We start from the raw sequence: 16,784 nt of genomic DNA on the forward strand, positions 1-16,784 counted from the left end.
AACAAACAAAAGTAACGTTTGTTAGAAATCGTTCACCTTCTAAGGACACAATGATTTTGTGCTTGGCTTGTTTCCTATTTTTTCCTAGCAACAGCATTAGGCAAGCCAGATAATTCTGGGGCCTTGTAAGAGATGAATGCTTTTTTATGGGCAGGGTGAGGAGGGGGTGTAGCCTGGCTGCCCCAGAACTCTCTGTTGACCAGACTGACCTGCTCGCCTCTGACTCCCAAATGCTGGGATTAAAGGTGTGTGTTGTCAACCACTCCCAGACTCCAAAGAGACTTTGAGACAAGCACACTTGGGTCTGAACTGGTTGGGAGGTAGCTTTTCAGTGAACTCAAACATCATATGGCAATTTACCGATATAATGCTCATGATCCCTAGTCTCATTGTTCCATGATTAAGTCAATGAGATAAACTGATAAACTAACAAAAGTGTATACATTTATTACATTAAGAAAGAGATCTGTAACTTTATATTTCTTCTCGTGGAGTAGGGCAACCAGCAGACTAGGGCAAGGTAAGTTATACCCCTCATCTGGCCTTGGTGTTTCCAGAGGATACCCATGCTAATGCGGTTGCTTCTGGGTGATTAGTTTATCTTTGGTAATTTAATGGAAATTCAGATCAAACATATTCATAAATTTGTTTCCAAAATACGCTCAGTTTGCACTGCAAAGGGCAAAATTTAGACTGGCATTTACCAAATTTTTCTATGTCATATTTGTAAGGAATATTAAATATATGAAAAAGAATGTTTCCATTGATGTGAGAGAAACTAAGAGTAGTAAGTTAATGTTATAAAGAATTTGCGAATAAACTTACCTAGCAAATACTGAATAGCACTCTGCCCCGCTTCCTGAGGAAGCCCAGAGTGAGTGGAGTCCTGAGTGGATGTGTGTTGACATGGGGATGGCCGTGTCAAGGACCCTAGAATCCCAGCCCCATGAAGGAATGGCAAAGCCTCCCACACCGGAATGAGGCTCAAAGCATGGTAAAACCTCCTCTCGTGAGTAGATGTTGACAGTGTGTGCAGAAAATAACTACCATAACTCCCCAGCCCCGGGGTCATGGCTCAGAGTCTGCCCGCCTGCAGAGACCGCTCCAACAGAGTTTAGCAAAGCCTGTTGCCTTGATGGAGCTGTATGCCATAAACTCTGCCTCCCCCTTTATCTGTGTGCAATAACCCTATCTCCCTGCCCAGCTGTATGCACCAATCCTGCCTCCTGCTCAACTCTATATAAGAAACTCGCTGAGCTTGTGGGTGCTGTTTTCTACAGCCTAGACACCAGTCCGTCCAATCTCAGCTTTCTGTCCATGAGTCTGTCTTTTATTTCTTCACAGTCCCAGACATGACCGAGCCCCCTAGAAGTCATTTTGGATGCATTCTTTGGATTTTGTTTTGTGGGTATTTTTCAATTTGTCTAATTTTCCTAATTTGTTGGTCTGTATTTTAAGTGTCCATAAATTTCCGTGTAACTCCTAATGTCAACCGCTGTATTGGAGTTTAGTTCTGTGGCAAGTCGAACAGGGAAAGAGACTCAAAAATAGACACATGTCCTTCAACATGCTTGACTTCCTGTCACGTGACATTCACAAGTGCATTTCCTAGACCACTCTTATTTCCCCCGGATGTCCATCATCAAGTTCAGAGGCTCACAGCTTTTCGGACTTAATAACTTCTCAGCTGACTCAGGTATCAAGGGAAAGTGCTGAGCTTTCATCATAAAAGATTCGGGTCACTGTTTTAGACATTCTTTCCAGGCTTGGGAGAGCGATGAGCTGAGATGGGTGTCAGGCGATGAGGTCCTTCAACATCACAGCAAACCAAGCCCACCCACAGCACAAGGGGGAAATCTTTACATTCATGGCCATTAGGAGAGGGTATCTGAGCTCTACAGATTATTAAAAGTCCTAAATAAGATATAAGACCACAATTTAGAAAGCTCTGTTATGGTGTACCCACAAGAAAAGATTATTCTGACACAGGTTTAAGCCTACGAAAAGTCTTGCCAGGCAGTGGTGGCGAACACCTTTAATCCCAGCACTCTGGAGGCGGAGGCAGGCGGGTCTCTGTGAGTTCAAGGCCAGCCTGGTCTACAAGAGCTAGTTCCAGGACAGGCTCCAAAGCTACAGAGAAACCCTATATTGGGGGAAAAAATGAAAGTCTTTATTAGCCGGGCAGCATTTATACTGGGTATTCAGGATGCCAGTGTAGCACTGAGCCTTTCTCATGGTGAGCTTTTCATTATAAAAATATGCCGGGCGGTGGTGGCGCACGCCTTTAATCCCAGCACTCTGGAGGCAGAGGCAGGCAGATCTCTGTGAGTTCTAGGCCAGCCTGGTCTACAAGAGCCAGTGCCAGGACAGGCTCCAAAGCAGAGAAACCCTGTCTCGAAAAAACTAATATATATATCCTGGGTTGGCTTATTTCTGTTCACAAGAACAGTTAGCCAGAAGCAGAACTATAGAAGTCAAAAAGCAAGGATAATATATCTAGAGATTTTCCCAGAACTAGGGACTTTGATGGATTAGGTCTTGGTTTCTATCTTGGCAGGTGGTGCTGCCTACATGCTGAGCTTTAGGGTCTGAATGGTACTTCCATCATGGAATCGGGGTGGGGTGGGGCTACTAAAGTCCATTACAGGTCTTCCTATTGCCCCACCCTACTTGGGGCTGTACTTGCTAGGCGTATAGCAGCTTAGAGAAAAACCTAGGTAGAATATTGTGCAGGTTAAACCCATTAGTGATTGATTCGGAGTCACCAGTAGTACATGGGTGTCACATTAAGGGAAGAAATAAAATCTTTTCCCTTAGGAGTCACTTAACCAAGATCAAGTCCAAATCTGAGTTCTCTTTCTACTTCATGCTCCCTGCGTCATGTGTCTGTTCTGACTTAACGTCTGTCAGTGTGAATGAGTCTGAGTCTGAACTGCCTAGCTGAAGGCTGTCTTGTTGTCTCTGTCTGTGTGTCTGTCTGTTGTATGAACTGTGTGTGTGGATGGTGTCTGTCTCTCACAAAGGCTTCACTCTGTATTTTTTGAACAGCATAGAAAGCATCACATGGCCCCTAGTGCATTGGTTTCAACCTGCAGGTTGCAGCCTCCTGGGGGGGGTCACTTAGCAGATATCCTGCATATCAAATATTTACATTATGATTTATAACCATAGCAAAGTTACAGTTATGAAGGAGCAATGAAATAATTTTATGGTTGTGGGGGTCACCTTAATGCGAGGAACTGCATTAAAGGGTCACAGTATTAGGAAGGTTGAGATTTGCAGAAATCTTTAACAGAGTTTTACAAGGATTATGTCACTGGCTACACCTGCTCATAAGTGAAACAGACAACAAACATTATTCCTTATAAACTAACATCCATAAATGTCACTTTCAACTTGTATGGTAGATTTTAGAAGGTAGGTTTCAACTTCTGGAGTTGATGTTTTCAGCAAATGTTATGCACACATTATCTAGGTCAGGAGTGTGGAAGAGGATGTAACCGCAGATTACAGCAATGCACTAGTTTAGGTGGCGAAAGTTGGTTCCATGGGAAATCCAGTTGAATGTTACATTGTTCTCTTAAACACACGTTAAACAAACAGGCTAGTTTAACACTCTCAAAAGTGACTTACTAACTCTGGCTGTGGGGCACAAAAAAACATTCCTGGCTATTAGAAAGTAAGAGATAATTTCGAGATATTATATCACTGTTTTCCATTTAGTCAGCAACCCAAACTCTATATTTGCCTGTTTTTTTTCTAGTTAGCAGCTCCTATCCTGAGTCATATCATTGCATTATATAAATTTAGTTCAGACAGAAAGGAGACATGGAAAGCAGATACTTTTGTTATTGGGGAACCTTTAAAAACCTTGAACATCTCCAGGAACCCTGGAAAGTTTGTTTGCTTAAAAAAAAAACTAGAAAATATTAATGTACATTATAAAGAGTTTGTGTGGGAGATAATGAGGAAATATGATAGGGCAAAAGATGTGAGCTATTGTTACCTCACAAGGCTTGGCTGGTTACTGTAACCCAACAAGTTCAATGAATTGAAAGACAGAAGAACCAAGAAAGAAAAGGCTTTGTTAACAAGAAGTCAAAATATTGAAAGATGACTGGCTATGGCCTGTTTAAAGTGATTTCTTTTTATTATTTTATTTTTTAGGTGTGTGGGTATTTTGGCTGCATACGTGCCTGTATGTCACATGCATGTTTTTTGCCCAGATGGGCCAGAAAATACCATCAGATCCCCTGGAACTATAGGTGCAGACAGTTGTGAGCTGCCATGTGGGTGGTATGTGAAGAAAAAAAAATTGAAGTGGAGAGGTAGACAGACTCACCCCCAAGGGCTGAGACGCAGTATGGGAACGGTGCAGCCTCAGCCTTTCTGGTGGACGACTGATTGCAGTTAGGGAGACTGTGGAGACAGGTGTACACATACATGTATGCATGAATAGCTCCCAGGAAGTTACAGTGTGTGTGGTATGTGTGTGTGTGTGTGTGCGCGAGCGCGCGCGCACGCGCGCGCACAGCTTAACTGGGAGTTAGGTGGGTTGTTTTTGATTCCCAGGTTGAAAGAAAATCATACCTGCAAGGGAGCCGGAGATACAGCAAACAGTGAACTGTAAATACAGTTGATTGAACTAATACAGAACGCTGACCCTTTAAGTATTTACGTTCAGTGGACTTCAACTATCTCTGGAGAAATAAGAGTCACATAGTCCACATTTCTGAAAAAGGCACATGTAGAAGATACAAGCGAGTACCGACCTGTCAAGGACCCTCAAACCTTCCTTTGATTTACCTAAAAGACTGCTTTTTTAGGGCAAGGGGCAAAAATACTTATAGAAAGGCTAGAACCTCTCCATGGCTGGCAAGATGTCTGAGAGGCTGAGAAAACCCAGGTTTTTGAGAAAACCCATGGCTGGAAGTGCTGAGAACGGGAGGGTCTTTGCATGTTGTGATGGCTATTCTTGATTGCCAACTTGACTGCATCCTTAATTAACTAAAACCCAAATAGCTGGGCACACCTGTGAGGAAATTTTTTGTTAATTATATTATTTGAAGTGGGAAGACCCACTTCTGTGTACATTTGAGATGGAAGATACACCTTTAATCCAGATCTTTTGAGGTGGGAAGATGCACTTTTACTCTTGGCCACACCTTCAGTTGGCAGCCTTTATATACGAAAGACATGGAAAAAGGAAGCTTGCTCTTCACTCTCGCTAGCAAGTTCATTCCTTCACTGTCGTTGGAGTCTACTTCTTTGGGATTCCCAGATCTACAGAAGACCAGCTGAAATATTTAGCCTTCATGGACTGAACAACTATTAGATTCTTAGCTCTTCCGTTCATAGACAGCCAGTTTTGGGCTAGCTGGAACACAGCCCTGTAAGAGCCTACTCCCACAAATCATCTAGGGTTCCTGGATGTTAAGGCTAAGGATATGTCAGATGAAAAAAAAAATTGAGTCAGAAAACACAGGATAGAATTAGGCGATCTCTTTGGTCATGCAAAAACAGCCTCACAGCCCAGAGTTTATTTCAGAACTTGCTTTTATACAGACGTCAGGACAAAGAGCAATACAGTCAAGTAACCACCTCCCTGCGCTGTCCTTGGGAGGAAGTTCAGTTTCATATCGCTCATGTGACTTCTGCTAGCAGCAAGCAATTTTTTTTTCTATTTCTTAATAGATAATGTGTTTTCAGCTCATGGGCAAAATGCTGTTTCCCAAGGGCTTAATCCGAACTTTCTCACAGCCCTCAAGGATGCTGGCAGAGCAGGTAAGCTTAAACTCAAATGACGTCTTAAAGTCAGAATTGACTCCAGTTGGAAACTGAGTCACACGTGGACTTCCAAACAGCCCATTAGCTTTTTCATAGGGAAAGGGATTTACTAGAATGGCTTCCAAATGTATGTAGTTTATAAATTCTGTTTCTCTAGAACGCCCTAACTAATATACATGCTTGACTGATTACAATATTGGTCACCTGAAGAAGAGAAAATCCAGCCAATCCTTAAGGACTAGAACGATCAATAAGGAGGGTAGACTTGTCAGAACTGGTCTCAGTATGGAGTAGTATGGGTGATTTTCCACAAAGCAGTTTTCATCTGTCCACAAAAGAAACAGCTAATGTCCAAGGAATAAAAGAAATGGTTTATTCTAGCCCCCAAATTGGATTTTTAATGATCTTGGAATTCACCAAATTGTGGGACTTTCACATGCTAAGGACATGAAGGAAATGGAGTTTTAGAATTGGTCTATTGTGAACCTCTTGCCCCCACACAGGGGAGTCTCCTGATCCTTTTCTACCCTAAGGCAAGCAAAGAAGTGAGAACACCTTATATGACAGAAACAAAACCAGAAATGCTGCCAAACTAAACCAGAAATGCTGTTCTAACAGCCCCGTCCTGTAGTATAAGAGGCCACTTGTCAGGAGTAGCCGACTGCTTGCTCATTCCTGGCTATCCAGACTATGAAATAACCACTCAGAAACTATATTATTTAAATCACTGCCTGGCCGATCACTTAAGTGTATTGCTAGCTAGCTCTTATATCTTTGGTTAACCCATTTTTATTATTTTATATTTTACCATGAGCCTTGTGACCGACCAGCAAGGTTCTAACTGGCAGCTAGTGTCTTTCCCCTCTGGCGGCTCCATGGCATCTCTCTGACTGCACCAACTCTCTCGATATATCTCTTCCAGCCTGCCTATGTTCTGTTAAGCCATTGGCCAAAAACAGCTTCTTTATTCACCAACAAAAGCAACACATATACCGAAAGACTTCCCACACCATTTCCCCCTTTCTATTTAAATAAGAAAGGAAAGTTTTAACTTTAACATAGTAAAATTACATATAACAAAACAGGTATCAAGAGAGAATTACATTTACAACATTTGTATCTATTTAATCTTTTATCATAACTAAGGAAAACTATAACTACAACTATCTATTCTTCAACCCCATCAAAGGCCTGAGAAGGGAGATAATATTACTTGAGTAGGCAGGAATTGCAGTCAAGCAGCTTTGAAAATGTGAAGTAGATGACAGAGACAACTGGCTGCCTTAGCAATCAGCCAAAGTCTCATTTGCAATGTCGAAACAACCAACTTTGGCTAAGGACTGGAGTAACTGACAGACCATTTTCAGAAGCAGTATGGGAAAAGATCATCCCATTGCTGGTACAGGGAAATCATAATTAAGGAATGGTTTATACACTACTAGGATATTTCGGGATGAATCCCATCATGGGAGGGAGAAAAGCCTTGGCCTCACAAGACTTCTACAGAGTCGACAGTGACTATTCAAAAGGCAGGTTTCCTGAAGCTCTGCAAATCGGGCTTCTCAGTGCTTCTCTGAGTTTGTCGAGTGATCTGTCCGCTGCACTTTTACTGTATAATGCTGTGGCTCACAGCAGTCTTACACCGAGGGAAGGAAACGCCACACGGAAAAGCAGAAAAGATTATGAACAGAAAGTCCAGGCTGAGGTTTCCCATTAGTTCATCCCCACACCTTTGTTCTCTAATTCCACTAATACACAGCTGTCTGTTAGTGAAAATTCAGGAGAAAAAGAAGGGACGTTTCCCCTGAATCCTTGAATATTTGTTACAAAAGGCTTGATGTCACATAAAAGTTTAATACAATTATCCTAGACCTTCTTCCCAAGTCTGTTTTAAAAATTTTTTTATTAATGAGACAAGAACTTGAAAGGAAACGTGAGCTTCCCCAGTAGCTAACCCAGGAAAGCTGGGGCTATGCTGATTAGCACGAATGCCTCTATTAAGCCACACTTCCCACATGGCAGGCCGGTTGAGCAGCCAACCTTTCTGCTCTGATCTACTGTGTTCCGAAGTGTATTGTTAGAGGAGTAATAGGCCTTCGCAGTGAAGAATCACTCTGCACACTTTGGGGGGAAAGGTTCTAAAATGAGGGTGTTTATCCGGCTCTGGCAGCTTCCCCAGGAGGAGCTGGTCTTGAATAGAAGATTTCACTAACTTACAGACACCTGGAGCTTCTGTATTCTCTGGCTCTTGAATCTCTTTGGATCTCAGCCCCAGGTTACACTCTGAGCAATTTAAACAAAGAAAATCTGCATTTCTGGCCCCTCAGGCAGGTAGGAGAATTACAAGGCGAAGATCTTTTGAGAGAGTTCTTTTAAGGTCACCAGTGATTTTCTTTATAAAATAGCTTGCCTGGGATCATCTTGCCCACCTGGTGGAATAATGCTTTTCTCAAGAAGTGAAGGGAGTCAGGTGGTGGGTTGCTTTGTGGCAGGCGAGGGTTACACTGACTGTAACCCTAAACTGACCCCTTGGGATGCCCCCTTAGAGTCCTGTTCTTTGTTATGGGAATGTGCCTAACAGCTGTTGCAACTCACGCTTGTCTCTGTTGTTATGGAAATGAGGCTAAGGACCAGTTAATGCTGCTGAATAAACAGCTCCTAGCACCTTAAATTTCACTCCTCCCTAAGGGCACTGGTTAGTGCACAGCTAATCTTTAGGGTTATTTGGAGGGCAGGGCTCTTTTTAAATTTTACCTCGTGTGATTTCACGTCTCCTAAACAAACCTATTATTAACAAATCCTTTATAATGTCATTTCTGTTATTTTGAATCTCTTCCAAACCAGTACGGCAAGCATAAAATCAAGGGAAGAGCTACTTAAAGATACTTATTTAGAGTCAGCAAAAGAACCAGGAATACTAAGTCATAGATGACTTTATGACTACCTCAAGGACAGCAGGTCTACATGACAACTTGTGTGAACATCCCTACAATAAAAAAAAGATATAGCTATTTTGTCTCAAAACAAATGCATTCATAAACTTTTGATATTATCAATTTTATTACTTCAAGTTTCTTCTCCATTAGTATCGTCTCTGCTTCTGCAGGAACTATATAACTTTGCTCAACTTGTTGTTGAGAGAGGATATCTTCTTGCCATCCCCATGATGTAGAAATATCTGATAATGAATGAAAAAATACAATGTTTTTTTAAAATGTTAAAATAATTTTAGATATTTTTCTTTAAACTTGCCAGAAATCACAAATCTTAAAACATTTTTTAATGGAGGAGCTAGAGAGATAGTTCAGCAATTAAGAACACTTGAAGATTTTGTAGAGGACCAGGGTTCAGTTCCCAGCACCCACATGGTGGCTTCAAACCATCTGTTCAGGACCCCAGTGCCAGGACACCTAATCCTCTTCTGAACTTCCTAACTGTTGGGCATCAGGTGTGCAGATGTTGCAGGTGCACAAAAAATATACCAGTACAAAAAATTACATGAACATAATAAAATAAAAAAAAATCTTATTAAACACTTAAACATGTGCCAGGCAGTGGTGACACACACCAGCACTGGGAGGCAGAGGCAGGCAGATCTCTGTGAGTTTGAGGCCAGCCTGGTCTACAAGAGTTAGTACCAGGACAGTCAGGGCTACACTGAGAAACCCTGTCTCGAAAAAAAAAAAATAAAAAAATAAAATAAAATTTAAAATAAAAGCAGAAAAACCTTAAAATTTTGAATGGAAACAATACAAAATGCAATAACTGTTCTACTAGAATCAAGAAGTTATTATATTAGTGATAATATTTTATTTATTATAAAAAATAAAAAAATCAGGGCAAGTGCCTGTTGATGCATCAGACAGTCTTTCATTCACACTGAAAATACATTCTGAGCATAAAACATATTTGGGCTGTTGTAGCTATATATTAAAGCCAGCCCTGTGTTAAAGTCTTTGGGCTCTCCCCAACAAGGAAACACAAAAACCATACTGTCTATGTTACGCTAAGTTTATATTCATCCAGAACACTTGCAGCGGGCACTAGTGAGTATATTAAAGTCTTTAGAAGTCTTTGGAGGATAAGATAATATTAATTAAATACCTTAACCTTTTGAGCAAGAACTTTGGAAAAAAAATTGTGTCTTCAAAGACTGACTAGATGGTTAGAACTGCTGCCATGTGGAGACATTGGAGTCAGTGGTACAGGGCCAGAGAGTAATTACAGTTTATCTTGGGATCTTTAATCTCCTCAATAGCCATTCCTTGCCCAGCATGGTGTTGGACCTAACCTTCTATGACTAACATATGAAATAACCTTATGGAATATATTAACTTAATAGAACCCTAATTTCCACTAACCAAAGGGCTAAGAATGCAGTCGACTAACTTCGAAGGCCTGGCATTGGCTGTTCTCCATCTTGCAAGGATCTGATGAGTGTGTGGGAGGGGACACACGAAAGAAACTGCTGGCCTGACCTCTCCATGATATGCTAAGTTCTTCACTGTAGCGATGAGAGAGGGAAGCACCAGCAGCATCTGATGAGTGCAGAGCAGAGATGGAAAGATGTGGGCTGAGCACAGCCAGAGCTAGGGAAGAGGGGGGCAGTAGAGAACAGTTGAGAGACGGAGGAAGCCAGAGACGGAAACTAGAGCCCAGGCAGAGAGAGTAAGAGACAATGAGACAGCGGCTGGGGGTGGGGGTGGGGGTGGGGGTGGGGGGGAGCTAGGCTGAGGGAAGGAGCTGAGCAGCAGGGAATCTAGGGTACAGGAGTTGGTGAGAAGGGCTGAAAAGCGAGTGGGGACTTTGAAACGTCTACCATATTCTTCTGATACTGTGGGAGCCTGGAGGCCAACATGGGAGTCCATATGCAGCCAGAGGTAGCCAGAGATCACTTCTGCCACAGGAAAGGAAACAGACTCCTTTGGGCAGAGGGAAACAAGTTTGGCGAGTTCCTGAGGAAACTGCCTTTTATCTAAGGGCCAGAATTCCTGTAATTCAGGCTGAGCTCAATTCTGGATATATAAACTACCTATCTTTTGGAGCTTTGGGAAAATGAGTTTATTTTGGACCTGACAATGACCTCATATAAAAACAATTTTTAAAATCCCCTGAGTTGTGATTTTCCTATTTCTGTTACGATAAAAAGGTTCATATTGCTACAAAAAGGGTACTAGATCCTAGAAAGATTACTTGAACATGGAATTTGGGGTAACTGAACTCTGTGTCTCTGGGGCCATGGCTCCAGAATAAAGGATGTTATCCCCCTTTGATGAAAAAGTATTTTTTTAATATTATTTTTTACTTATCACGAATGCCCATCCTCTCAGGTAAAACATTTGAATTTCATATTACGGTCAGAATTATGTATTTTGTATGCGAAAACATTCCATCAGCATGGTTTGGTTAAATGTGTGAGCTTCTGTTAAATGCGTGAGATTTCTTAAAATGTATGCCCACATAGTTATGTTGAAATATTGACTATACAAAAAAGTTTTATTTTTTTTCTCCACACCATTTTAACCTATTCCACGGTACAGTCCCTCTGCCAAGAAATACTGATCAAATTAAAAGTAGTGGTAGTATTCAATGTGGGTCTGAAAAGAGAAAATGCATATGATTTCTTAGGTAATTCGTGAATTTCTTTACAATTGGTTAAAATTTTCTCTATAAGCGTGTTAGAAATAAGCAGACGTGACCATTTAGAAGCTTTAGCTAGAGGAAATTATTTGAAATGTAGTCACTGTAGAGAAGGAACACGAGGTAATTCACAGCGGTGTGCGCCTTAGAAAGTGTGCACTGCCCGCCAGAGCTCCTAAGCAGCAGCCTGCGGTGCTCTCTCGGGACTGGGTAACCGGTTGTTAGGGGACCGCTCGGCTTTGTGTATTTCGCACAAAGTCAGTGTACTGCTTGTGCCCTCGATTCTCCAAATTTAAAACAGGATAAGGTGTTAGTTCCATTAGAAAGCACAGACAAGGAAACAAAAGCGCCTCTCCCCCCCCCCTTAAGCCTTCCCCTCCCCCACAAGGGCGGGCGCAACTTCCCGCCTCCTCGCTCAGGTTCTCAGTTCGGTCCGCCGCCTGCGTTATAAAAGCCGGCGCTCGGCTGCCGTCCCAGTGTTTCAAGCTCTCAGCTCTCTAGCATCCGATCATGTCCGGTCGCGGCAAAGGCGGGAAAGGCCTGGGCAAAGGCGGCGCCAAGCGCCACCGCAAGGTCCTGCGCGACAACATCCAGGGCATCACCAAGCCCGCCATCCGCCGCCTGGCCCGGCGCGGAGGAGTCAAGCGCATCTCCGGCCTCATCTACGAGGAGACCCGCGGGGTGCTGAAGGTGTTCCTGGAGAACGTGATCCGCGACGCCGTCACCTACACGGAGCACGCCAAGCGCAAGACCGTCACGGCCATGGACGTGGTCTACGCGCTCAAGCGCCAGGGCCGCACCCTCTACGGCTTCGGCGGTTAATCTTTTACCTTTTGTCCGTTTCTTCCCAAAGGTCCTTTTCAGGGCCACAACATTTTCTTTAAAAGGAGCTTAAGCGCTGTTATTTTTAGGAATAAGGTCGTCGGACTTGACTATGAGGTTAGAAGCCGACTGGTATGAATCTGTCCAATCAAAGCATAGCTGTCCATGTTCTTCATTTGCATGACATTTATCAAAGTGCTGTCTGCAGGATCGCTTTGGAATCAGCCAAGTGGTTGTCGAAGCACTTCTTGATGCTAATGTTTAGAATTATTTTTCCACTTGTAGTTAGATATCCTCGCTCTTTCACAGCTTCCAGCCTCCTAACAATTTGAGGTTGCTCTGACTTTACACATTTTTCTCTGCAGTGATACTTCCTGGTGACTGAAAGATGCCACCTTAGGGGGCTGAGCTTCTAAACAGATTTTTTTTTTTTTTGTAATCTTAACACCTAAGCAAAATTAAACGGTCAAGAGTGTTGTGCCCAGATTACCACCCCCAGAGAGACCACCAGAGAGGCCCAGGTATAGAGGCAAGGTATAATCAGCATAATACAAACATGTTTGGAACTCATCTACATCCCCGTTACATAGGGTTTTATATGAATTATTCACATTTTTTCCTAAACCTGTGAAATGTGACTTGGACATTTCCATAAGTATTGCATTAATTCTGTATATTAATTTTGCTACTATAGATGTTTTTGCGATGTTATTTCAGTTATTCAGGAACATGGGTTTTTTTTTTTCACTTTCTGGCATCTTCTGTTGCTATAATTTACTTATATACATTATACTTATATAATGTATAAGTGAGAAACTTACACACCATCATACATATAAGGACAAATTAGTGGTTTTTTATTTTTGGCCAGCCACCAAGCATGGGCTAGAGCAGAAGAATGTCTCTTGGTGCCAAAACTCAAAGGAGACTGTGTTTTTAAAAGTGCAACAGACCACAATTATGTCAATCTTAGGAGAGGGTCAAAGTAGCCTTATTTCTGTTTTTCCTCAACATAGTAGTTATTTAAGATACAACAAAATAAGTTTATCACTTATTTTAATTTATTTTTAGTTTGTACAAACATTAATGATTTTAGTTAATACATGTGGACAACGGTCAGGGTCATCGATAGTGCAAATGTATCCCCAAGACAGACAAGGCCTTTGTAGGGCTAGAGAGCCAAGACCTGTCTACACACGCAGACAGAAAATGGAGTCAGAGCAAGACAGCCTAATCTTAGACACTTCACTGTGGTTTCCCTTTTTCAGTATCTTAAAGTTCTTGTGGCAGAGCTTTTTAAATTTTTTTTTGGTTGGATATATTCATGAATTATTTATTGGGGGTATTTTGAATGGAGTGATTTTCCTGACTAGTTTCTGGGAAGCTCAACTATGTGTCACATGAAAACCACTGTTTTGTTTGCTTGTTTTTGTTTTTATTGATTTTTTATATGCTGGGACTTTACTATGTCTATCCATATGAAGTCCATGGGGTTTCTAATCAACTCCACGAGATCTTTAACAGACTGCATAGGGTCTTCTAAGAATCCTATCATCTTTAAAGAAGGATAGTCTGACTTCCTTGCTTTCTGTTATTACCCCGAATGTCTTTCTCTTGTCTGCTTGCTAAAGATAAGCCATTCAGAACTACATGGACTATGAGTGGGGAGAACAGTCACCCTGTGTGCTCCTGCTCTCAGAGGAAATGTTCCCACTTTGTTTCCATTTAATACCCTGCTGGCTGTAAGCTTGTTGTATATAGTATTTGTTATTTTGAGATATTTTCTATATATTCCTAAAGCCTGCGGAACTTTTATCAAATGCTTTTTTAGATTCATTTGTAATCATTATGTGGATTCTGCTCATGAATTTGCTTCCATTTCTTTTTTTAAATTTAATATTCCCTCAATATCCTATAAAGGTTTATTATAGATTTGTGATATGTAATATCTCAAATCAACTCTCCATTGATTTATTAAATATCTTTGTTGTGCCCTAGAGTCCAAAAAGCGAGGAGGAGACGCCCCCCCCCCCCCCAGAGACCATCCCTCACACCACAGCTGATGTAAAACCGTGAGGATTTTATTAATTCTGTCATGACAGGGTCTCCCAGCATTCAGGAAGCTGAGAGACCCCGAATAGATGGTACAGGTTACTTTTAAAGGAAAAGCCACAGAAGTAAGGGGTTGTTCTTTGACTATTATGATTGGCTTATTCGGAAATGCTATTACCAATAATTGGCTGGAGAGCTGTTGCCAGAGCAGATGAGGGAAGAGGTCACTTTGACCCCGTTTCCCAGGGGCTGAGTAAAACATACCTGTGTGGTTAATTGTTCAGGAACTGAGTCAACATCAGGGAAATGGAAAGTTCCCAACATTTCAGTAGTTGTTAGGTCCTTGGTTCCCCGGGGGAAGGGGTGAACATTACTGCTGAGACTGAGAGAGCTCGGAATTTGTCAGAAATGGCTTCAGAATTGTCTCAAAGTTTTACATCTTTATTTTGATTTCTAAGTAAAAAGGTGAAGTTTAGTGTATAAAATTTAATTCAGAAGTAATCTTATAGCTATAGTTTTAATAGTTTTCTTATGGATCCATGACTAAAACTTTTGGTTATTATTTTTTCCAGTTCAGTGATATACTTTGAAAAGAGAAGTTTATAAAGTGTTATAGTAGATAGTTTTGAAGTTTACTAAGCACAGAGAACACATTACATTGTTTCCTCATTTTATAGAAGACACACTTTATGTAGAAAAATAGTCATACAATTGAGAACAAGTAATTTACCTTTATAATTTTATCACTGAAACAGCAGAATATATTTATATCTATAATATAATAAAAGATATTACATATTTATATCTATATATATGATATCATATCATTACATCTGTTCCAGGGGTGGATGATACTTGGAAAAAATTCATAGTATCGGTATCCTGGCATTTTAAAAATGTCTCCCTGATACTATTTGAATTACTTAGTTCTGATACTAAGAAACAAATATGATAAATAAAACAATAAAAAATAAGTTGTACAATTGTGTTAAGGTGTTTAAAGGGATAAACTCAAGACACTAATAATACTTGTGAAGTACTTAAACATGAAAAACCTGGATACTAAATTCATGATATACTAAATATACTTGGTTTATGGACTGCCCAAATTCAGTCACACAGTGATAATATCCATTCTAGATCTATGTCCTTTTATCCACCAAACCACAAACAAAACTTGAAAGTATTCTAGAGGTTTGTGTTGACCCACAGCTGTGACTGGGTTTGCTTGTCTCCCAACTTAATAAAGGGGAATAAAGTTGGGAGGCCTTCCAACTTTGCCCAAACTGGTACCTTTGTCTTCATAGACAGTGAAGGAGCCTGATGCAGCAGTAAGAAAAATAAGCCAGAGGTGGTGCTGTCTGTTGTAACTCAGACAGTCCAGAGATGCAATCAGGAAAATCAGCCAGTTCAAAGGCGGCTTTGGCTACAAAGTTAATTCAAGCCTAGCCGGTAGTGAGACCTGATCTAAAAAAAAAAAAAAAAAATTCTACTTGCTCCATTCCTTTCCCTTTGCTTCTTTGCTTTAGGATTTGAATTTGATTATTTATAATTTTTATGTACTATGAAATACCAGGGTAAAAAATTCACACATGTTGTATGCACATGAATGTGAGCCAGAAGAGGTAAGGATTAGAAAAGGCAAGTGATTGTTAACTACTTGCTATTAACGTTTAACGAAGGTCTATAAAATTGGACATTTCAATAAGGATTGAACCTCTGGCCATAAATATGGACAATGTTGCAACTCTTTAAGGACCGAGTGGGTGGCCCTGAAAAGGGCCTTTAGGAAGCTGAGCATGAAATAAACAGCTTAACCGCCGAAGCCGTAGAGGGTGCGGCCCTGGCGCTTGAGCGCGTAGACCACGTCCATGGCCGTGACGGTCTTGCGCTTGGCGTGCTCCGTGTAGGTGACGGCGTCGCGGATCACGTTCTCCAGGAACACCTTCAGCACCCCGCGGGTCTCCTCGTAGATGAGGCCGGAGATGCGCTTGACTCCTCCGCGCCGGGCCAGGCGGCGGATGGCGGGCTTGGTGATGCCCTGGATGTTGTCGCGCAGGACCTTGCGGTGGCGCTTGGCGCCGCCTTTGCCCAGGCCTTTCCCGCCTTTGCCGCGACCGGACATGATCGGATGCTAGAGAGCTGAGAGCTTGAAACACTGGGACGGCAGCCGAGCGCCGGCTTTTATAACGCAGGCGGCGGACCGAACTGAGAACCTGAGCGAGGAGGCGGGAAGTTGCGCCCGCCCTTGTGGGGGAGGGGAAGGCTTAAGGGGGGGGGGAGAGGCGCTTTTGTTTCCTTGTCTGTGCTTTCTAATGGAACTAACACCTTATCCTGTTTTAAATTTGGAGAATCGAGGGCACAAGCAGTACACTGACTTTGTGCGAAATACACAAAGCCGAGCGGTCCCCTAACAACCGGTTACCCAGTCCCGAGAGAGCACCGCAGGCTGCTGCTTAGGAGCTCTGGCGGGCAGTGCACAC

At 41.9% G+C, this 16,784-nt stretch overlaps 2 protein-coding genes across 2 annotated transcripts; one reads left to right on the top strand and one right to left on the bottom strand.

Annotated features, from left to right (window-relative positions):
* The first annotated feature begins 11,919 nt into the window (after positions 1–11,919).
* LOC126501828 (histone H4) lies at positions 11,920–12,274 on the top strand. Its single transcript, XM_050142685.1, has one exon. It carries the CDS (start codon positions 11,938–11,940, stop codon positions 12,247–12,249), a length of 312 nt encoding a protein of 103 aa, XP_049998642.1. The 5' UTR covers positions 11,920–11,937; the 3' UTR covers positions 12,250–12,274.
* A 3,821-nt stretch (positions 12,275–16,095) lies between these two features.
* On the bottom strand, positions 16,096–16,444 carry LOC126501830 (histone H4). The gene has a single exon (XM_050142686.1). The coding sequence runs from the start codon at positions 16,424–16,426 to the stop codon at positions 16,115–16,117; it is 312 nt and encodes a 103-aa protein (XP_049998643.1). The 5' UTR covers positions 16,427–16,444; the 3' UTR covers positions 16,096–16,114.
* Between the last annotated feature and the right edge of the window lie 340 nt (positions 16,445–16,784).

The sequence above is a fragment of the Alexandromys fortis genome, unplaced genomic scaffold (assembly GCF_014885135.2).
Source record: "Alexandromys fortis isolate MF-2015 unplaced genomic scaffold, M_Fortis_MF-2015_v1.1 scaffold_5, whole genome shotgun sequence".
Classification (NCBI taxonomy): Eukaryota; Metazoa; Chordata; class Mammalia; order Rodentia; family Cricetidae; genus Alexandromys; species Alexandromys fortis.

Bases quoted from the DNA above. Each gene is read 5' to 3' on its own strand.
- LOC126501830 (XM_050142686.1), bottom strand. From the start codon at position 16,426: ATGTCCGGTCGCGGCAAAGGCGGGAAAGGCCTGGGCAAAGGCGGCGCC.
- LOC126501828 (XM_050142685.1), top strand. From the start codon at position 11,938: ATGTCCGGTCGCGGCAAAGGCGGGAAAGGCCTGGGCAAAGGCGGCGCC.